At 31.6% G+C, this 24,210-nt stretch overlaps 2 protein-coding genes across 4 annotated transcripts in view; one reads left to right on the top strand and one right to left on the bottom strand.

Annotated features, from left to right (window-relative positions):
• Nucleotides 1-2,519: 2,519 nt before the first annotated feature.
• Nucleotides 2,520-14,877, bottom strand: LOC127734641 (uncharacterized). Of its 3 annotated transcripts, XR_007997684.1 has the most exons (7): nucleotides 14,373-14,877; nucleotides 13,439-13,501; nucleotides 11,865-11,969; nucleotides 10,410-10,529; nucleotides 10,045-10,175; nucleotides 5,156-9,018; nucleotides 2,520-2,813 (listed from the first exon to the last, which is right to left on the bottom strand). XR_007997684.1 is itself a non-coding variant. In XM_052244630.1 (6 exons), the coding sequence occupies exons 1-6, from the start codon at nucleotides 14,728-14,730 to the stop codon at nucleotides 8,263-8,265; spliced, it is 1,533 nt and encodes a 510-aa protein (XP_052100590.1). In that variant the 5' UTR covers nucleotides 14,731-14,877; the 3' UTR covers nucleotides 2,520-8,262. The 3 variants fall into 3 exon arrangements, 2 of the variants coding, with proteins under 2 accessions (XP_052100590.1, XP_052100601.1); XM_052244630.1 differs by having other exon boundaries at nucleotides 2,520-9,018; XM_052244641.1 differs by lacking the exon at nucleotides 5,156-9,018 and having other exon boundaries at nucleotides 14,373-14,872.
• A 710-nt stretch (nucleotides 14,878-15,587) lies between these two features.
• The window catches only part of LOC127734666 (regulator of chromosome condensation-like), a 40,517-nt gene continuing 31,894 nt past the window's right edge, over nucleotides 15,588-24,210 (top strand). The window contains exon 1 of the mRNA XM_052244661.1: nucleotides 15,588-15,632. The gene's annotated coding sequence lies outside the window, so the exon portion shown is untranslated. The remainder of the gene's footprint in view (nucleotides 15,633-24,210) is intronic.

The following is a 24,210-nucleotide window of genomic DNA, read 5'->3' as shown; positions in this document are numbered from 1 at the left end:
ATTGATTTTCTTTTTATTTCAAGTCCAACAAATTTATTCAAGTATATAGATTAAGATCTACTTAACATTTTGTTGTACATGTACTATAATATATCTTAGAAAATACTTTATGCATTTTCATATGTATAAGTATATATAACTTTCAACTGTCTGAACTGCATGTACTGGCAAGGGCTCATATTCCCAATCAGTATTTTTCACCTTACTATTATACATGTCTTACTAGAATAATCTGTTAATTTCATACCAGCAATGTATTCTGTAGTGTTAATTTGAAAACCTTTTATTTTTTCAGATATGTTGAAGATTTTTCTGGTGTACCTGACTTTTCCTTGTATGACATTTTCAATTATTTGTTGTTGCACCGTTCGGATTACGATAAAAAGAAGTTGAAAGCTTATAAGAGTGCAGAGGACTACCGCTTGTTTTACGATGGACATGTCCAGGAAATGAAAGTCAACTACTTAAAAGATGACAGCTCAGTTTGTGTTTTTATTGGAAAGGTGAGGCCAACACAGAGGGCAAAGACGTTGACTGGGAAGATGACCTACCAGTGCTGGTTTGTTGTTGAGAAGACTCTAGGTGATGTTAAAGCAGCTTACTGTGAATGTCCAGGAGGGTAAATATAAAAATATTATATTTGACAAATTCTAGACCCACTATAGTTTCTATTGTAATATGAAAATAAGAAGATGTGGTATGATTTCCAATGAAACAACTCTCCACAAGTGACAAAATGACAGGGAAATTAACATCTGTAGATAACCGTACAATCTTCAACAATGAGAAAAACCCATAGGGAATAGTCAGCTATAAAAATTTTGAAATGACAAATGTAAAACAATCCAAAAAAAAAAGCTAATGGTCTGATTTATGTACAAAATAATGAAAGAAAAACAAATATGAAATATTGCAACAAACAATGACCCTTTTATTACAGATTCCTGACTTGGGACATGCACATACACAATGTGGTGGGGTTAAACTAGTTTGTAAGTACATTTGTATGACAGCCTCAAGTGCAGGGTGATGAGGTAATAATTCATTGCTATTAAAGTCAAAACTCAAGGTTGGTTTTCTAGCTTCTGTGTCCAGTATTTGGCAGGTAGAAGTTAACAATTCTGCTGATGTAATTTGATGACTTGCAATCTAAAACACTCATGTTTAGTAAACCGTAAAAATCTATAAAGATATTAGTATTATACAGATCATTTCACAAATGAACATGTATGCATGTACTAACTTTCTCTAAATACAATTTTATTACAGTGCTGATGGAGCTTGTCGTCATGTTGCAGCATGCTTATACGAGTTGGAGGCATTTGAGAAGAAGTCTGTTACTGACAGTCCTTGCCAGTGGAAGAAACGAAAGAGGGAACACGATGAGCCAGTAGAGGTGGAACGAATGAAGATTATCAAGCCAAGGTTTTAACTTAATCATTTTTATCTTTAGCACTGGTAAAATGCAAAAATTAATAAAAATATTCTAGATTTCCCTCATATATTACAGTATTTAGTATATATAGAATAATACATGGCAAAATCCGTATCGCATGCTGTATCACCACCAGAAACCAATATCAGTCCTGATGGCCGAAGGTCCCGAGGGCTGATATTGGTCAAGTGGTGATACAGCATGCGATACGGATTTTGTCATGTATTATTCTGTTTATCATATATTTAAATAGAATCAGATTAATGTCATATACGTGTTTTTTTTTAAATTGTCCGAAAATATAACAAACAAAAGAACATAAGGATTTTCCTGTATTTTTCCAGGTGACTAAGTTTTTGACTTCCTTATTTGCTTAATATCCACATCGTAATGTCCCCTACAACCTTACTACATGCTCAATATAGAGCTATGAAACTGGCAATAATATACTTTAAGACCATGTATTTAAAAGCATTCACTAACAACAGTGTCAACTGTTCCCTCCTGTAGAATACAACCCACCTTCCCAATATTTGTTGTGAATTTAATCATTATACTACAATCTGAACTCATTTGTATACATAAATATGGACAACAATGTTGCCACGTATCATCTACTCAAAGATTATTAACAGACAAACAGGGGATTCCAATATACACAGTCATTGGACAAAAGTGAGTTCCCACTAAAAAAACTTATTGTATCTATTTTATAAAAATCGCTTATAAAGTTCTACTGGGTAATATTTTTTTTGAAAAATATAGATTTTAGTTGAAATGATATGACATTTCTTGAGTGGGAACTCACTTTTTTCCTATGCCAGGAAATACAGCAACTGGACGTCATAGGTCAAACGTTGACGTCATTTGATTCATGATGTCACGCCAGGTATGTGATACGGATTTAGCTATGCGATACAGGTTTAGCTATGCGATACAGACTGGAAAAAAGAACCTTTATTAGATATACAAAATTGCTGTATTTTGTACTAAATATATGATAAATACATGTATATCATATATATATATGTTACACACAGATCGACATTTGGCCTCGAATCTAAAAAAACAACATTTCAATGCATATTTTTTTTATATATTTATTAGGAATAAGTTATTTTAATAAGAACTTTGTTTTCATTTTTCTTGTCGCTAAATAGTCTTCTTGTCGCTAAAATATTCTTCTTGTCGCTTCTTGACGTTTCTTGTCACTACTGAAAACCTTGAAATCCTAAATACATACAATGCCAACATTTAATGCTTTACCAATAAATACATTTAAATATTGTAATATCCCAAAATAGGAGGATGGAAGCATGTGTATCATCAGCAGACCATGTAGTATCCAGTTTTGATCCTAGACAGATGGTTGACAGAGCTGCAGAAGACGAGAAGATAAAACAGTTTGCAAGTAAATTAGCTCAGGTATAACAACAAATAATTTAACAACACGCCCACCTGTTTTATTGGTAGATACACTATACATTCAAGTACAGCGCCCTCTAGCGACTCCTCTTGAGGTTTGAAATCATATTGTACAGATATCTTTATTATATTTAATTTTTAAACCTCAAAATGAAGTCTTGAGCAGAACTCGTGTCCATTACAAATAGGTATCATGGTGCTTACACATGGTGCATCGTTATAACATACACCAACTATTCTTGAAAAGTTAAAGGACTGACAAAATTGGACAGTAACATTTACAAATTCAAAAATATTAACAGCAAAAAATTAATCAAAATAATTATTTCTGTGCAAGACATTTTTGAAACAATATAACACACTTTAATACTTAAATACTACTCATATTATAATTAATTTTTATTAACAGTGAAAGCTTTATTTAATACTGCATTAGTGTTCTTAAATATTCAATGCAATATCAGTATTTTTTTAAATTTTTGCACTGCAGTACATATATATATATATGCACCATGTGTAACCTTTTTAATTTACGACTTTAAACAACATTAATTCTTATTTCTAAAAAAATTAGTATAGAAAAGGTAACAATTTAGTTTGTGAAATTTATGCTTTGAATTTTTTTCAAGTTTATCATTGATAGGATTTTGCAATCAATTCACCAATTTCAAAACTAATTTAAAAGGTTTTTAAGACATTTTATAAAAAAATGAAGTTCTGCTCCTGGCTTTAACAAAACACCACAAAGCCAGTAAAGGTAAAAGTTAAAATTATAAACAATAAACAAAAAATATCAACAAATCCATTTTTTATTACTTACCAACTCTGAAAAAAATAGCATTAGTAAGAACACACCCTTAAACATTGTGTAAATTTTTCATATTTAATTATCTTTTTCAAATTTTTCACAACTTACTTTTAAGAAAATTCATCATATATAGAAATCATTAAAATGCCAAATTCACATAAAAATTATACATTATATCTTGTACCATTGTCCAGCAGATTCTCAGTTAATATTTTTCTTCAAATTCTTAAATCAACGATGTTATTTTTTTCCTGTAAAATATATATATAATTAATGCTTTGGTTAATTCAAGTGATTTTTTAAATAGATAAATCCTGAGGCCAGAGCACTAGAATTTCTACCCCATGAACCAGTAGATGTGGTACAGATGGACTATTCAGAGGCAATACAGGACTTGACAATTCCTACCAAGGCTAAGTATTTTAAAGATAAGTATGTATGTTTAATTGATAATGAAGAGGACATAGTTGAAAAATTTATGGCTACCTTATCATTCAGTTCAGAAGATGTGATGCTTATATCAAAGGCAACTCAGGGCCAGAGTAGCAACAATTTATGGTTCACTATGAGGAAAGGTTTAATTACTGCTTCTAACTTTCAGGCTATAATGAATAATGAGGACCCAGATCTTATTTGCAGCCGAATTATAGGTAGTGAATCACTTTCTGTAAAGAATAAATTCCAAGAAATGGCCTTAGACTGGGGTAGACGCAAGGAATCAAAAGCCAGGAACCTATACCAAACAGCTCATGGATTGAAAAGGAATAAATGTATAACTGAAACTGGTTTGGTGGTAAATCCGAAGTATCCATGTATAGGTTGCAGTCCAGATGGAGTGATCACTTGTAAATGCCATGAGAGTAAGATTATTGAAATTTAGTGTCCGTTTTCACTAAGAAACAAATCTGCTAAATCTGTATTACACATGAAAACTAATTCTGATGGTCAAATTGATTTTTCTTCACAGTATTATTGTCAAGTGCAAGGACAAATGGGAATTATGGAGATGAGAAAGTGTGATTTGGTATTCTACACCAAACATGGAATAGAACATGTAGAAGTCAGCTTTGATGAAGATTTTTTTAACAGAATGCTGGTGAAACTGCAAAACTTCTTTACAGATTATATTGCACCATTTCTTCTAGAAATAGTGAGTAAAGACAACTAATAAAAATAAGTCTTCTAAAAATTGGTCAATGGGTACTTTAAATATTTTCTTATATATTTGAATCTATAAGTCATTACTAAATATTAGTTTGATATCTATTAAATTTTTTTCATTCCAAAATACTATACAACTCAAAATAATGGTTATTGGTACTTAAACAATTAATTTCAAGCAAAAGATTAATTTTCTTCTGGGTGGTGGGTTCACTTAGCTAGATGTATAAATTTATGTATTTTAGTATATTTTTAACAATTTTCAATAGATTTCTTCCAAATTTTTGAAAGCACTGACCAGTTTTCAGACTATGTGTGATTTCTACCTTGCCTAATTAAGAGTAATTCCTGCTTTTATAACAGTCTAGTATGTTAAATTTTCAATGGTAATTGTTTCATGCATATTCAGGAAGAACCATGTGCTTGTCCTGGCTTTGTCATCAACATCAAAAATTTCAAACTATATAAAACAAACAAATAGAACTGGAGAAATTTTCACTCACCAAAGGCTTTTTATTATAACCTATTACAACTGATATTCTACAATGATATTTTTAAAACCTTGTAAAAGATTGTAATTTTTAATACACCCATGTCTACTGATGATACTGCATACTGACATGAAGGGCATATGATACAGTTACAGGGGAGGTAATGACTTTGCTAACGTAAAATGTTATTTTTGCGACGTTAAACTGTGACATATCGGGAAAAGATGCAGATTCAACTATTTTTTTTATGATTTAAACTGACTTAAGGTAGTTAGGGTTTCTTCCTCCATCTTGTATTTTGAAATAGCAGATAACCAATCGGTCTAGATCTTTAAAGAAATGTGCAAATTTCGAGAGTAGTATGTAATTCATGTGTAAGACTTTTCACGTTAATATAAAATATTATGTGTTTTATCATATTTACGGCTGTATTTTACAAAAAACAGAATATTTTTGTTTAATTCAATTTTTTTTCAACTTTGCCATATAAGGGGAGATAACTCAGATAAAGTAACTTTTATAATAGAATGTGTTGTGAATTTACCTATTTTATTATGTAGCAAGAAAACGAGTCCGGTGACCTCATTTTTTCTTTTTCTTATCTGAAAGCATATTATTAGAGCTATCTTCTCATATTTTATCTTAAAATTCTATGGTGTAGTTTTCTTTTTATCACACAAAATTGGGTTTTCCATGCATAATCTATACAAAATCTGAAAATTTTGCACTACCTGTAGCGTGAAAAAAAGCCCGGTGACCCATACTTTTTATTATATTTTTGGAAAAAGCATGATATGAACTGCCTTTTGACAAATTATCAAAAAATTCTATGGATTTTAATTTAGACCCCCTATCTACCTTAACTTGGAAATGAGTAGAAAGGCCCCTCTTTTTTACAATGGCATATTCATTCGGTTTGATTACGTATGAAGATTATTTGTACCAATTTAAATGAAAAGTCAACATTCATTTTTTTTAGATTTGATAAATATACTGCAAAAAAATCCATTTTTTCCCTAAAATCTGAATTAATTATTTCCAAGGAACTGTTGTACTTATTAAGAGCATATTTATTTAAAGATTTTCGTAATGTTTTACAAAAAGCTGCTATTGTTTATCTGGTTTTTGAGAAAATGTCTAAATTTTTACCCCTTTTGTCTCTTAAAGTAGCACATGAAGGTATATTTTTTTCTGACATATTTAAATTGCTTAGGTGAAAAATAGCTTGTATCCAAATTTTCATAAAACATTCATCATGGAATCAAAACTGTATCATATGCCCTTAAAACGTAGTTGTATTAATTTTGTTGTCGGTTTGATGCCTCATTGAGGTTTAACATGTGTCCCTTTTCATTCATGTTCATCTAATTATGTTTGTTGGGTTGATGCTTCATTTATGTTTACCCTGTTACATCCTTTTATTTACTGTCAAGCTTGTTCGGTTGGTGCCTTTTTTAATTAGCTAAGAATGTACCAAATTTACTTTTTGAATTAATCCTAAAATTTTTAAATCCAAGTAGATAAATCATAACGATTCAGATATACACACTTGACCCACTTAAATTAATATTGTTTAACCCTTTTGCCGACGAATGAAGGTTTAATAGTAAATATGAAATTTAACAAAATTAGTACACATACCGACATATATTGAAAATTCAGCACATTTTTAATGATACCTATGCATTGTTCTATAAAACTGGATGTTAACTTTATTGTTTTCATTGGTTGCTTTCGCTCATAATTGTGTTATGTCCGGATCTGATAATTTTTTTCCTAAATCTTGTTTTTGGTAAATCAACAACTATACAGTGCCATACATGTATAGTTGGTTATATTTACTTCATTTGAATTTGTATTAACAACTGACTCATTGACAAATATAACACAGCTCATTAACTTCATATGCAATACTTTGTACTTATTCTAAAATACTGGTTTTTGTAAGTTTTGAGACAGTAAACCTCAAGTTTTGGTATGACTTAGGTGATTTAAGGTAGTTCAGGGGTATACAACCATCTTGAATAGTACAATCACAGTAAATAATCGGTCTTTTTTTTTGTTGCCCAAATTTGCAATTTATTGGTTACACTGTTTTTTTTATATTAAGAAAACTTAGTTATGCATTTCATTAGCGAAAATATTTTAACAAATACCAAATGTTTGTGCTTTTAGAACTAATTATTCAAATAAGCCATTTAAGGGGAGATAACTCTTTTAGTACATAATTTATACTGGACATATAGAGAAATTTCATTTTTTTACCAGTCAAAATTTTGACTGGGCGTATTATGGTATACAAATGTGCGGCTGTCTGGGGTAAACATGTCGCACCGTAACTTGAGAACGACTTATCCAAATTTCATGAAACTTAACAAAGTTGTTTCTTATGATGGTCAAACGATCTGTATACTTTTTGGTGAAAATCAGATTAAAACTGTTTATTTACTTGTAGCAAGAAAACAAGGTGACCCATACTTTTTGTAATTTTTTTGAAAAGAGCATAGTAAAATCTTCATTTTGGCAAAGTATAAGAAAATTCTGTCATTTTTTTTCTATACCCCTGAACTACCTTAAAGTGTTTATTTGTACTGATATCACTTTCCACTAGTAATCTTATCAGAAAAAGGTTAGCTGGAGATTAAAGCAGAAATGTTTATCATCTAAGAGCACCTTTCTGATAGTGTTGAGGGTGTATTCTTAATAATGCTATTGTTTTTCAGGATAGGTAAGTATTTAAAAAAAATGTTCTTGTTCTTTATTTGTTTAATTTTGTTTTAAACAAAGTGTTGTCTGTCCCCTCTGAACATGCAAATTTATTTGTCCATTGTGTCTTCAACTTGCAGAAATAGTGATAATCTTAACTGTTTTATTTAAGTGAGAGCTGTTTTTGGCCATGAAATACCTAAATTATATTTAAAGATGGTAAAAATGAAGAGTTCTTACTTCACAAGTTTAGACCGCAAGTTACACAAAGCACCACAAACAAAAATAATATCATCAAGGATGGGTTTAAGAGTAAGAGGCAATGTGCCCTGTAGTAGCTGAAAAGATTTGATATCTCCTATAGCTCGTTCTACATGGATTCGTGCATTTGCAATACGCCTTGTCCTTGTAACTGCTCTACTGCTCAGCTGTCTGCCATTTGCAAAAGGTGGAATTGCAAGAGTTGCACCCTTTAAAGCCAAGAGATCACTTATGGTGAATCCACGGTCAGCCATAACCTCATCGCCAAACTCCAACATTTCCAAGAACCCAGATGCTTGTGTAATCCTGCGGTCTGAAACTGCCCCTGACCACAACTTTGACAAGAAACAGAATGAACCACTTGGTGTTATACCTACCAGAAGTTTTAATGTATTATTATGCTTATAACTTGACCAAGTGATTCTCTGGGCAGAAGGTAATGAGGGTTTTTGAACAAAAAATTCAGTACAATCTATAACTACTCTGGTTTTAGGGAAATACTTAAAAGATTTTGGCATATTTTCCTTTATTTGTTCTTTAGTGGGCCACTTGATAAGAAAATCCAGTTCCTTCCGCAAAAACACAATCCATGTGGTAAAGATCCTGGAAACAGTTGAAGAACTTATACACAACATATCTGCTAAAACATCTGTGTCCAATCCCTTCCTCAGTCGTACAAGGCTCATCAGGTACTCTTCCCAAATTTTTAACTCCCTTAATGCTCCCCTTTTCTGTTAAAAAAAAATCCAAGAAAAGACTTTATACACCAATTGTCCAATAATGAGATTTGTTAATTTTGTATTGTTTATTACTTATTTTTGTTGATTTTCATCATTTTTCTGGCTTATGAGATTTAACATGTTAAAGCCAGGGGCAAAATATCTAATAAACATATGGAATATGGCATTCTAAATAATATTATTAAAAGCCCAACTGACATGTTTAAGATTACATGTACTATTTTCTGGAACTATTTCACACGGAATGTTAATTTAATCATAACATATGAGATGAATTTTTGTTTGTTTCCACAGAAAATTTCTGTAAATGCATATAATATGGCTATTTTTCATAATTTTAATCTTTGCTTTTATCTGCCTTTCTAATTTAAAACAACCAGTTGACATGGTCCTTAGTCTTATATGTAATAATAGTAGGGTATGTTTACACGAGTTCTGCTCATGACTTGGCATAAAGATACACGTGATATTTTTTCAAATAAATTGTAATGTTCAGTAAACCCTGAAAACTGTTACTTTTCATCATTGGTAATTTATTTTAAAAAGTTATATAATGAATACCATTGTAAAAAATATTCAGTTGATTTGATCACAATTTCATGGTACCATCAGTAAGAACAAAAATCCGTTTGTACAAAATCATTATGCCAAGTCACTAGGGGGCGCTGTTCCAACAGTGTATCCACTAATAAAACCAGTGGACGTTGTAAACAATGCTTGATATATAAAACTTTGATGCAAAACAAAAAATATTTATTGTTACATTTTTCATGTTTTTACAGGTAATAATGAAAACCTTGTAGGGGGATGTGAATCAATGAAGAGACACGTTTTTGAGAAATGACCATGTGTTGATTTTTCATATAAAGTATTAACACGGGCCATTGCTTGAATAAGTGCTCAAAATCCATCAAAAAGAACAGATCTGTCCGAGGAAATCTTTCTATTGATGTCGAGGATTTGAATAAAATATAGGTAAGGTTTAAACTAAAGTGAATTATGAGACAGATAACTCACTTGTCCACTGACATCATTCTCTGTATCGTCGAAGCTGTCATCAACCCTAGATGACCCATACCAATACTTCATCCTAGAAGCCTTCAACTCTACATGACTAAAAACAAGTTTCAAGACATCCAGTGTCATTCCTGTAAATTTACAACAATGAGGCTGTAAAAAATGATAATGTGTTAATGCAACAATTTCAATTGATCTTAATTTTACATCTAAATTTGATTATAGTTAATCCTTTTTTTTTTAAATCTCTAAAAAATATTCGAAAAGTCTACATATATTAAATAGACCAATCTTTTTAAATTAAGAATAATACACCATGCTTTCATTCCAATCTTATATTTATAATACGGAGACCTTTTAAATACCTGTATAGGCTTTAGGCTTCTTTTCCACATCTAAAACAAATAACTGTCTTCTCATGGTCTTCAAGTTGACATTTGTACTGCTGTCAGAATAAGTTGGATGGTAAGTCTGAGATCCTGAATCTGCAATTTCAGTTCAAATATAAATACACGTATAAATAACACTTCTTTCCTCTATCCAACCCTATATTTAAATTTTGAAAGGAATTTATTTGTTTTTTTCATGTTCTTGTCCAAAACCAATGAACCAAGAAAATGAGGTCATGGTCAGATGAACGCTGCCAATTGAAACATTGATTATTGGATTAAAAATAATTTTTCCAAATTTTATGCCCCCGCTGTAGCATATGGGGGCATTAAGTTTTACCCTTGTCCGTCAGTTTGTCCCCAAGTTGTTTTCCGTTAGAGCTCTAACTTTAGTTTGCCTCAACCAAACATTATGAAACTTATACAAAATGCTTTTTACCACAAAACAAAGATCAAGTTTGAATTTTGGTGGTGTCACTTAAACTATTCTAGAGTTATGCCCCTTTACTAATGGAAAATTTACATTCTGCAAATAGATCAAAGTAAAAAATCTCAAAATAACAATATAAAGTGATTGTTATTTTACTAGTTAAGTAAAAAACTAAAAAATCTCAAAATAAAACATTTGTTTCAAAGTACATTTTTGTACATTGTGGCTATACAAATTCACTGCAACAAGCATTCTGTGAGTATTGCATGGCAATACATAGTCCCCTACCGGTTAAAAATTCATTGTATTGGAACAAAATTCTAACCTGATCTATAACTTGTCATGGTGTAACCTATATAACAAATATCAAGTCAATATCTTCAAGCATGACGAAAAAAGTGTTGAAAACTGATTATTTAAGTGAATTTATTAAGTCCAAGGACCATAACTCTGCACAAAATCATTCGACCGGAACAAAATTCCAACTTGATCTGTAACTTGTCATGATAAAACTATATACCAATTTTCAAATCAATATCTTAAAGCATGACGGAAAAAAGTGCAGAAAACTGATTATTTTAGTGAATTTTCTAAGTCAAAGGACGATAACTCTGCACAAAATCATCAGACCGGAACAAAATTCGAACTTGATCTGTAACTTGTCATGATAAAACAATACACCAAATATCAAATCAATACCTTCAAGCATGAAGAAAAAAAGTGTGGAAAACTGATTTGCCGGACTGACGGACGGAGTGCAAACCTAAAATCCCCTTCGACTTCGTCGGAAGGGGACTAATAAGGAACATTCTAATATAAGACACTTATTAGATTATGATATGTTTAAATCCAGAAATAGAACAGTGCTGCACTACTTGATTTATTTCATTTGATTGCCAAGGTTGATGTATAAAATTTGTAACTTCACACCTTCCCACATATCCTCCAGTCCATTTATAAACATACAGCTCCTATGTCCAGTCATAAATATATTAATTTACCTGTTGTTTCCACAGGTAGAGGAGTAGCAGTAAAGATAGTGGTGTCAATGTCATCTTGTACCTTCCCTTCGTCTCCAGGCCCTAGTTCAATCTCTGCTTCAAAATCTAAAATTATTTAATGAAATCCATTATCTATCATAAATTAATAAAATTATCTTCCCTTCATATTTAAAATGATTTTATTTTTTGAAATACACACTTAATGCTTTTTTTATACTTTCATCTATAAATTTAAAGTTTTAGATGATTTTGTTGTATATTGCAAGATATTTCATGTACTTGGTAAACTATTTTCTACATGTATTTAGCAAAAAAAAATATATTTTTGCAACTTGCCCAACACAGATGCTCAGAAAAAAAATCTACATTAAATTATAATTTCAGCCAGATAAATAATCTAAAGAAAACTTGTCAACAAAAAGAAAAAAGACACTTTTAATTATATTTGTTTATCTGGAGTTCACCTACCTATATACTAAATAAATTTACAGATTTTTACCAATTTGATTTGTCCAGGAATAGTCACATTCAAAACTAAATTTTACAAGGTGGATCCTAAATGGCGGGTAAAAAATGATAGTACTGACCGTTATTTTTACTTTGTGTGATGTTATAGGATTAAACGCCTTTTTAAAGGAATTTATTGGTGTATAAACTTGACCAATTCACTCACAAACAATTAAAAGTCTGAAGGACTGTTATGATATGTTTGTGAGTGACTTGGTCCAGTTTATACACCAATAAATTCCTTTAAAAAGGCGTTTAATCCTTATAATTCTTTAAAATTGGAGATAAGGAATATATTTTTCCACACTCGTAACCTTTATCACACGTAAATTGTATATTTGTGTCCTTGAATAGGCCTGGCGTATGAATATATTTGTTGGTTAACGCAAAAATATGTACTCCACGAAATTTGCTATCTGATTAAAAATAAACTACAAAAACTCTTATTATCATTCCAACGAATGATTTTGTGTTTATTATTTAATTTAACGATTAACGTGCAGTGAAAATAATTTTGTTAATATCGGTGTTATTATAGCCGCCATCTTGTTTACATTGGTTACGAAAAGAAGTTTGGTCAACGTCGTCTATCGAAAAATAAACAACGTCAAGATCAACTACCGGAAGTCCTCTCGACCAATTATATCAATGTATTCCGTAATATGCAAATCATATAAGAATTATCAACTTATGAACTTCATGATATGGTTAAAAGATTTTCGATATTGTACTTTTTCATGATCAATTATTTAAAAAAAATATAATCTGGAAAATTTCAAATACATACATGTAAGCAAAAACAAAAAAAAAACATTCAAATAATTGAAATAACAACCAATATGTTGTTGTTCAAGATAAAATATGAAATCTATAAAAATGAAGTTATTCCAACAAAATTATATGATTTTAAAAAGAGACTGTAATGTGCTGACAGTTTTGATACAAATATGTTCGGAAATTGATAATATATCAATTGTAGCCTTTGTATGAGGTGTATAATTTACATTTTAAGATATATTGACTGAGGATGACGTTTTTCTAAATATACATGTTTTAAAAGATTTTACCTGGAACATGAACTATACAATAAGAGTGATCTAGGTCTACTGTTCTCTGATCAGCTGATTTTCCTGAAATTATGAAATGCTTTATTGTATCAAACATTACACATGCAAAAAATAGACAGTTTATCATGTTGATAGACATTTTTCTTTTAACTGCACGCCACATCTACATGTAATATTTGACATGAATATAGGGAAATGTTGTGGATTTAAATATGTGCTTTTCACAACAGTCTGTACTGTTAACGAATAGTCTGATGCCCCAGACTAGTAATTAAGTTGTTGTTAAAGTTTGTTTAGACACAGGGAAAATGTGGGAATATTGGTCTTTGAACTAGCAATCAGATAACATTTTGATGCAGACTGCACAACATGCTTAAGATATTTCTAACATACATGTACATACATTGTATCATGCATATATTTTCTGTTCGTGAATACTATATTTGGACAAACTGGTAGGTCTATATAAATGTACATAGAGTGAGATATACAATTTCTGTTTTATTTGTGTATGTCTTTGGGCGGGTTGAATTGCCTTTTTCATCAGTAAAGCAAATTTTTTGTGATTGGGCATTGTGGCAAGTCGTCATGGATTTTATTCTGCAACTACATGTATGCTATTTGGGCAGTCAATATTCATTGGCCTTATAGCCTTGTTCATACAAATTGACGTTTCTATAAGATTGTAAGTTGAACAGTAAAATGTATAAAATATGAAACTGTTTTTTGACAGCGCCTGCATTATTTCACACAGCATTTCCTAGTACCATGAGTACATAAACATGTATAAATGCAGCACCTGAATGTTCAAGTTAAAAGTGTCATTGGTAGATATGTCAAGCATGTCAAATTTGAAACAAGGTAATATGTAAACATTATGAACCTTTATAAAGAAAATACAAGCATTATATTAAATTATATATACATTTCGTACCTGTTTTTTTCACCTTCCTACACACAAGGCTGGGACGGTCTATTGGTGCCCTTCTTTTCCGGTTCTGCAGCATGAAATTCTCCTTTTCAGCTTCACAGGCTCCTGCAGGAATAGGATCCGGATATTCCTCAGTCGGACCGTTTCCCCTTACAAAGTGAAGTGAACATATATAGCTGTATTTTGTCACTTTTTCCACGTTCAAGTCATGTCGTCCGCAAGCTCGTATCCATCTTTCACACTTCACTCTATTCCGTAATGGTTTTGGGAACGGAATAAAGTACACATCCTTCTCCGCGAGTCTCTCTGGGTACCTACTGTCACTCTTACAAACCCCGTACATGCAATTCTTGTTCACCATCGTCAATCTAAAATGCGTTTATTTACCCTAGTTACAATGGCGGATTTGGAAATTCTGCCCGCCTTTTGTTTCAGTCAATATAGATTTCGAAATTCCGAAGTTACGTACTTCCGGTACGACTAATCACCAAACAATGTGCAAGTGGTCTATTAAAACCATTCATACTGCGTCCACGCAAGGATTTGCATATATTCCATGTTACTATACAAATCCTTGGTCCACGGTAGATTTTTGTCAAATCTAGTAACTCAAGATTAATTAACACTAATAATGCATTGCATCGCCTTTTATAAAAAAAAAATCTGTGAATAGTATACTGAAAATCCATGACAAGCCTGGAAAAAATATGAACTTGAAGGGTATTTTTTTAATAAAAAAAAAATATGATAAAAGGTTGAGTACGGAATGACATCAACTGCCCATCTTTACGGGCCAAAAAAGGGTCGAAGCTAAGCTGCTTGGTCTACACTTCCCTTAGTTACAGATTGGTACACTGTGGAATTTAGCCCTCTCAAAATATATGATATATTGAAATTAAACGCATTACAGTAGAATAGAAAATAGGTTGAATCAGAGACATTTTTACTCTTATTTTTATTTTTAAATCCATTTCAATATGCTGAAGACAGAAGTTGTACGCGAAAACCTTGGAATACTATAACACGTAGTATTAGATAAAAACTGATCAGTGCGGGTAAATTTCGACTGGATCGGCTGTCGGTAAAATGTTTGCTCTCAATCGGCAAACCTCGGTAGAGTTCTCTACAAACCATGCCAAATCTGCCGAGGTGTGCTGAATGTGTTTGCTCTGTCAAGGGAATGCACCAGACTATAGAATCAGCGCATGTGCAGCGCGGCAAAGTTCAACATCTGCAGAAACCGTTATTTGACTTGTGTGAAAGGTACTTACAGTTTGAACATTTTAATTAAGTTGTTGTCCATGGCTGTCGTCTGATAAAATAGTCTGTGTAGAATAACAAAAGAACACAGACTTATCAGAGGTTCAACTGATCAGCTGGTTGGATTTAAATAAAACACGACAAAAGTCGACATGCCATGATGTTGGTTAGCTATCAGGTAATTTCGTTCGTCTCATAATCCACGACATGTGAACGAAATGCAAAAGCTTACAGGACGAACGAAATTATCACCCTAGAATGTGTACTTGAATAGGTCCGTATTTGTACTTATTACAGCTAATATCTTGACCGACGTCGACCCTCATGGTAGCCTACTTCTTCTTCTTCTTCTTCCAAATACTGCCCACATTCAACATGATGAATATTCTGGCAAGTTGCGCATGATTAAAAACAGGATAAAAACAAATTGTTCTGTTGATTTAGTTTGTGGTTTTGGTGACTTAATGTTTAATGTTGTTTTCTGGTACATGATCCTTAAAGTTCCTCTTAACCAGACTCATATATTATGTTTTGATCTCTATTATTTCTGTTCCCTTTAATCAGCTTAATAATCAGAGGGTCGTAGGTGAATTCAGCTTGATAATTAGAGAGGGTCGTAAAGGGGAGGGGGTATTTGCATGGGCGAATGTGAAATAAAATTGCCATTTCATGATGAACGAGAGTAGTATCTTGTATGTCTCTATCATATCCCCTCTGACTCTTCTATATGACAGTGTAAGTACATGTAGTCTAATTTTCTTCAGTCTTTCTGGGTAACTTAATTTGTTGAAACCTGGTATCTGTCATGTTGCTCTTTTTTGTACATTCTCAATTTTATCTATATATTTCTTTATAAAAAGTGCCCATACTGAGCTAGCATAGTCTAAGTGTGTCAAATTCTCACTAATGTTTTTATAAGAGGAAGGAAAATTTCAGCATTTAGATTTTTATTACTTGTTTCTGGGTCGTATTTTCCATTCAGTATTTTGTACATGTATGTCTCTGTCATACCCCCTCTGACTCTTCTATATGACAGCATCAGTAGTCTAAGCTTCTTTAGTCTTTCCGGGTAACTTAATTTGTTGAAACCTGGAATCTGTCTAAGTGTTTTCTGCAGCTTTTGAAAAGGTCAGGGTAATTTTTTTCTCAGAGGGCACTCTTAGCGCGATTGGCTACACTTTAAGGGCACTCTTTGCACGGAGGACTCTTTACATATATATAAAAGCACTGTAATGGATAGGGATTTAATCGAATATAACCATTGTTTCATATTTATTGGTAAGAAATAGAGATATGTATATTACTATTAGGTTGTTAATTTAATTCCTTTTTGTAATAAAATTATCACTTCTAGACTCAGCTAATATAATCTTGATCATGTTCATTGTGCAACTGCCTCATTTCAATCAAATTAACTCAAGTTATAAACTTTGATACTGGATCACTGACACTGTTTGTCTAAGGATGTGTTGTGAAAGTGGACTATGCATGACAAAGAGCATATGCAATGCATTGCTTTATAGATGCACAAAAGAAGAGCTAAATGCCTTTTGGATCTCGCATGTTTATACCAATCAAAGCTACCTTGGCTCATAACTGTACAAATATTTAGGATATTCAAAGATTTGTATAGCAAGACTTACTATACATATATTCTTCTGCTTTTCATCTTTTTTCCATTTGTGTTTTTTTTTGTTGAAACGTTGATTTTTCGTACTATTCAAAACTATATCCGCTATATTCTTAATTTTAATTTTATTAAGATAACAACAGTATGAAAGCCGTTGTAAATTCACATCCAATCCGATGTCTCGACCGACTGAATAATATAAATAGAAAATATAAACAAATATCGGATTGTTTACATAATCAGTGGTAATTTTCATCCTATGTATCATAAAATTATAACTCAAACGATCACCTGGTTCCCTTCTAAATTGTCTACATTTTAATATCGTAGAGGTACAAATCGATGTTGTCCCTATCAGATTCAATCACGAATCGTATTTATACTCTCTTCAACACTATTCAAACATAATTACCAAATTCAATAAAATGTCGGCCATTAACAATTTGATTTCGTTCCAAGGGAAATAACTAGAAATGGTCTTGCTAAAAGATGAATTGCAGAACCGATATTAAATAATGACGGTGCGTTCTAAAGTAAAATACAACAGAAAAGGGGCATGGCGCCAAATTTTTTTCCTGAAAAGGGCAGGGTGCCATACCACACCAAAACCTCCTGCAGGAAAGACTAGTCTGACATGTCACTCTCTTTTTGTACATTCCCGATTTTATCTATAATTTCATTTTAAAAGGTGCCCATACTGAGCTATCATAGTCTAAGTGTGTTCTCACTTATTTTTTTATAGAGGAAGGACAAAATTTTTAAAAGGTCTCAGTGAAGCAAAAATTAAATTGGCTTTATTTACTTTTTTGCAGATATATATATGTTTGTCAAATGATAGATTTTCATCTATGACCACACCTATAAACTTCTCTTCTTTGCATCCGCTTATCTTTTGCCCTATTAGATTGTATGATGTGCTTTAGTCCCTTGCAGTTGTATTTAGGCCAAAAAAATAATACATGTGTTTCCGCTAATGTGCTAAAAAAAACAGGGTAGGTAGGATGGCAATATCATTTTATTTTACAAACATTTTTTAGCTGGTTACTACTAGGGAATCAGTCTGACTTTAACAGTGCTTGTTCCAAAATGGCATAAAAAGTGTTTCGGTAGGCACTAAAAATTAGGGTAGGTAGCTATAGGGTTAGCGGAAACACGTATTATTTTTTTTTGCCTTATATTAAAAATTTTTCAAGGTGGAATTTCAGGAGCAATGTGTCACTCCATTTTTCTAACTGATTTAGATTATTTTGTAATATATCTTGTTCGCACTTCTCCATTACATGTATGATCCTACATATTTTAACATCATCAGCAAATAAGAAGAATCTGATTTAACAGTGTTTTTAGGGCAATTTGATATATGCAGTATAGCACAAATAACGGGCCAAAACTGAGCCTTTTAATATTTCTGAAGTTCATGTAACCTCCTTGCGGTATGATGTTTCACCATTCACCAATGGGTCTTTAAAACACCACAAAGGACCTCCTTTGTGCAGAAAGGAGCACAATGTAACAATGGACCACAAAGGAGATTAATAATGTGTACTGATTGATATTTTAGTCTTAGATGCATGATTTTTTTATTAGTTGTTGGCTTTGAGCTAGCTGTCAGTGGCTGCGAGTACATGTACTCTCTGATCTGTCCTTGGTATTTTTTTGTTGTTGTGGGGATGTGTTTTTAGCTCACCGTTCCGAAGGAACTGTGAGCTTATGCCATCACTTGGCGTCCGTCGACGTCCGTCTGGTGTAAACTATTTCAAACATCTTCTCCTCTGAAACTACGGAACCAATTTCAACCAAACTTAAGCTGAATGATGCTTAGGGTATCTAGAATAACGTTTGTGTTTTATTTACTGTTGTGTCAAATAACATGGCCGCCATGGCTAAAAATAGAACACAGGGGTAAATTGCAGTTTTTGGCTTATATCTCAGAAACCAAAGCATTTAGAGCAAATCTGACCTGGGGGTTTAAAGTGTTCATTAGGTGAAGTTCTATCAGCCCTGAAATTTTCAGTTGAATCTGATAACCCATTGTTGGGTTGCTACCCTAAATTGGTAATTTTAAGGAAATTTTGCAGTTTTTGGTTATTATCTTGAATATTATTAATGATAAAGATAAACTGTGAACAGCAAAAATGTTCAGCAAGGTAAGATCTACAAATAAGTTCATATGATCAAAATTGTCAATTGACCCCTTAAGGAGTTATTGCCCTTTAAGGACAATTTTACACAATTTGTTTATCATGTTTTCCAACTTTAAAAAATCTTTCTCTGAAACTACTGAACCATTTCCAACCAAACTTAAGCTGAATGATTCTAAGGGTATCTAGAATAAAGTTTGTGTTTTATTTTTTTTGTAAAAAAACATGGCCCCCATGGCTAAAAATAGAATGTAGAGGTAAAATGCAATTTTTGGCTTATATCTCAAAAACCAAAGCATTTAGAGCTAATCTGATGAGAGGGAAAAATGTTTATTAGGCCAAGCTCTGTCAGCCCTGAAATTTTCAGATGAATCTAACAACCCATTGTTGGATTGTTGCCAATTAATTGGTAATTTTAAGGAAATTTTACAGATTTTGCTTATTATCTTGAATATTATTAATGATAAAGATAAACTGCAAAAAGCAAAAATGTTTAGCAAAGTAAGATCTACAAATAAGTTCGATGACCAAAATTGTCAATTGTCCTCTTAAGGAGTTATTGCCCTTTAAAATCAATTTTTCACAATTTGTTCATTTAGTTTGATTACTTTAAAAAATCTTCTCCTTTGAAACTGCTGAATCAATTTCAGCACAACTTGGGCTGAATGAGTTTCAGAGTAGGTAGTATAAATTTTGTATTTTATTTTCTTGTACGTCAAGAAACATAGCCACTATGGCTAAAATGAAACATAGGGGTAAAATGCATTTCTTTGATTTTGAAGAAAATATGACAGATACAAAGAACATTTCAATGGAAGTTTTAAGCCATTCATTAATATATATTGAAAACAATGAAAAGCAAAAATAATCATTGATGAAAGATTTAAGCAAAAAATTAAAGGTGAGCGATCAGGCTCTTGAGAGCCTCTTGTTATTGGTTGTATTTCTATCTGTATCTATCTCATGAGTTAAGTCTTTTTTAACTGATTTTTGTCAAAGAAAGCTTGACATAGGGATAGTGATCTGGCGGCCATGGCAGGGTTAACCAACTACTTAAAAGATTAATATTTCAGAAGGTAGAAGACCTGGATGCTTCATACTATGTATATAGATGCCTTATGGTATGAAGTTTCCGTCTGTCATTTGTCCTTTGTCCTTAACCTCATTTTCATGGTTCAGTGACAACTTGAAAAAAAAGTTAAGATTTTTTGTAATGTTAATTTCTCTCTTATTATGAGTAATAGGATAACTATATTTGGTATATGCATACCTTGCAAGGTCCTTATCATATGCCTGTCAGACAGTTATCATTTGACCATCAACCTCATTTCATGGATCAGTGAATACGGTTAAGTTTTCGTGGTCAAGTCCATATCTCATATACTACATGTATAAGCAATAGGTGTATTTGGTGTATGGAACAATTGTAAGGTGTCCTCTCACCTTGACCTCATTTTCATGGTTCAATGGTTAAAGTTAAGTTTTTGCGTTTTGGTCTATTTTTCTAATACTGTATGCAACAGGTCAGCTATATTTGGTGTATGGAAATATTTTATGATGTACATGTCAGTCTGGCAGGTTTTATTTGACCTTGACCTCATTTTCATGGTTCATAGCTCAATATTAGGTTTTTGTGTTTTGGTCTTAAACTATAAGCAATAGGTCAACTATATTTGGTGTATAGAATGATTGTAATGTTTATATGTCTGTCTGGCAGATATCATCTTGTATTGCTATGATAACATACATTTTGATTATTTCAATGACTCAGATTATGTTTTTTTTTCAATTGTATATAGATCATGTTTATATTAGGAAGAAAATGTTTCATAAGACTCAAAAAGGAACTAGTATTGCACTAACTGAGTGTGTTTGAATGGTGGTGTTGGAAGATAGACATATGAGTTTTGATGACCGTAATCCAGAAATATCAATGTTCACTCTGTTTTATAAAATTTTAATCTGAACAAAAACAAAGTATATATCTATCGAAATTTTCTTACTTTACAAATCATAATTGCTATGAATGTTTCACAAGACGCAAAAGATGTACTTCTAAAATTATGAAATTAATATGAATTTTTTTTAATCCATATTTCAGAAATGTCAATATATATACTTGGTTTTATCAAACTTTTATTCAGGACAATAATTTTCTTCTTTACGAATCTTAAATTGCTATAAGAAACAAAAGTACAACGGTGCAATAAAAAATTGACTGTGCAGCAGTCTTTTGGTAATTTGTGTTGTTGGGCTGTTTTGATTGAAAAAATATACCTGTTATATAAAGTTTCTAATTTCTATATACTCGGTGTAGTATTTCACCTATTTGTATTATCGATCATTAAATATTTCCGAATTGAGCTTAGATATCATCTGAAACGGTAAATACGTGTTTGAAATTTTGAAGCAGGTGCAAGAAAAATTTATCATTCTCTAAGTGCAATTTGAGGAAACTTGAACGACTTACTTCAATGTTTTCATACTACTACATGTTTCTCGAGTGCAAGGAAGTTACAGTATGGTTTCTCAGAACTCATTTGCGTATAATTATGTATTTACTATTTTTATTAACAAATTCATAACGTATTTAACCATGCATTGTATATTCCACTGACAGCTCTAGTATTATCATGCATGGATCTATATATTTTCTTTCAATTTTACGATGAATAAATCAATATAAACTTGTTTTTTATTTATCTTCAATGAGCGTTGGAATGTGTATTCAATTTTTTTCCATTTATTATTAATTCTGACCTTGAAGTTGCATTATCCAATTAAAAATCAGGATTCCCTTTTTCAAACGTGATATACCATGACTTCATTGTTCATGCTTAACCACAAGACCACCAGCCCAGGCTTGTAAAATTGCTTTCGGGCTTGTGAAATTCTTCTCTACAAACCAACCGAATCCAACTAAAATTTTCGTAAAATTGAGCTTAAGGCTTGTGGATTCAAATGATTATTGTGAAGACTGCCATGTGATTGAAAAATGTTGTCTGTAAACAAAGAATAAAATTAAAATGTCTGAATCTTCCGACAAGGTCAGGAATTCTTGGGTTTCGAGGCCGATGAAATAGACCAAGGAGTTCTACAGTATGAACCAGGCCTGGGGTAATGGTAATTTGTGCATTGTAATATTACATTTTTTTTATGTAATGCAAAGTAATTTGTAATGCTCATTTTCTGCATTACAATTACATGTAATGTAATGATTACTTTAGTTAAAAATCAATGTAATGCCTCCATTACTGTACATTACTTTTCATTACAAATTGGTAAAATACATAAAATTGAAGAATATAGTTAACTAAAAATAAAATATTAACAAAAACAAAAGAAAGTATTGAATAAAATTATTGTCACAGTTAATTACTGTATTAAATCATTGTAGATAGTTTATATTGCCCTTAAAAAATCTTCTAAAAATAATTATTAAACAAAACTATATAGATGAATGGAAAAAATATGAAGATGAAATATGTCCATCAACATTTTACACCAAACTGTGGTTGTTATTTCACCTAATTAATATCAAAATGTTTTTATTGCAATCAAATCTTCTCAACTTATGTTTGTCCTCACAGAGCTCTTAGGAATTTAACAAGATAATCCTTTAATTGCACATTTATTATATCCCTTTGAAATCCCTTTATGATGTCTTAATGATTAAGTGATCAATGTTAGAAACAAAATTATATGATAATTTATTTATTTTTCAAGTATTTGAAGTCTATGTCACTAACACTGTATATATATGTACATATACCCTGGTAATATTTATCAATTTCTTATAAAAATCTGTTTTTTTAAATGATTTTAGTTTTTATATTGAAAAAGTAATGTGTAATGTAATGCAATTGTAATGTAATGCATTACATGTGAGAAAAAATGTAATTGTAATGGAAGAATCACAAAGTAATTGTAATGTAATGTATTACATTGCAATGTAATGGCCCCAGGCCTGGTATGAACAAGTATTGCTATAGCAAGGTATCCGGGATGATTCTGATGGAAATTCGTCAAGAAACGAATTGGAGGCTCCAGAAGCAGGACCCACCCTTCCAATTTTCGATATCAATGACCAGGTAGTGCCAGACTTAGACATTGTTCCTGACTCCTGGCATGAAAATTTCCTGATTCCTGAAAGGGATTTACTAAATTATTTCAAGCCATACCCCCTATTATTGTCTTAGTCACATTATATTAACTCAATCCTTAAACGGTATGTTACAATGTTTGTTATAGCTTAGCATCTCTTAACAGCTTTACTTCATATTCAATTATTTAAGTTTATATGAGATGATATAATTTAAAATTTAAGCATTTAAAGGAAGTAGAGGTGAAAAAACTAATATTCAAAATATTAATTTTCTAGTTGTCCAAAAACTAAGAAAGTAAAAATCATTTAAGGATGTACTTAAGTGCAATTAAAAAAATCTAGAATTTAGAATTAATACTATAAGTCAGAAGAACATTAGTTAAGGAACAAAATAAGCTAAAAATATTGATAGGCTATGGAGCTCCTTTTCGAGATATTTAATTTAAAAAAAATGACGAGAAAAGCCTGACTCAGACTTTTACCTTATATTTGCATTGGTATTATTTGGGTCTCAAACCGAAAGAAAAGAAATCTAGAATCTGTTAAAATTTTGGTAAATGACCTTTTATGAGGCAGTCTGCACCAAAATCTTTTCAAACCACTAGTCCAAAGACAAATATTCAGACATTTTCCTTATTCGTCTAAACAAAGTTTTGCAAAAATGTACTAGTCCTAATAAAATTTTACTAGTCTGGGCCATCGGAC

This window comes from Mytilus californianus, unplaced genomic scaffold, assembly GCF_021869535.1.
Source record: "Mytilus californianus isolate M0D057914Y unplaced genomic scaffold, xbMytCali1.0.p SCAF_1, whole genome shotgun sequence".
Lineage (NCBI taxonomy): Eukaryota > Metazoa > Mollusca > Bivalvia > Mytilida > Mytilidae > Mytilus > Mytilus californianus.
The sequence above is the reverse complement of the archived record's forward strand: the minus strand, read 5'-3'. Positions and strand labels throughout refer to the sequence as shown.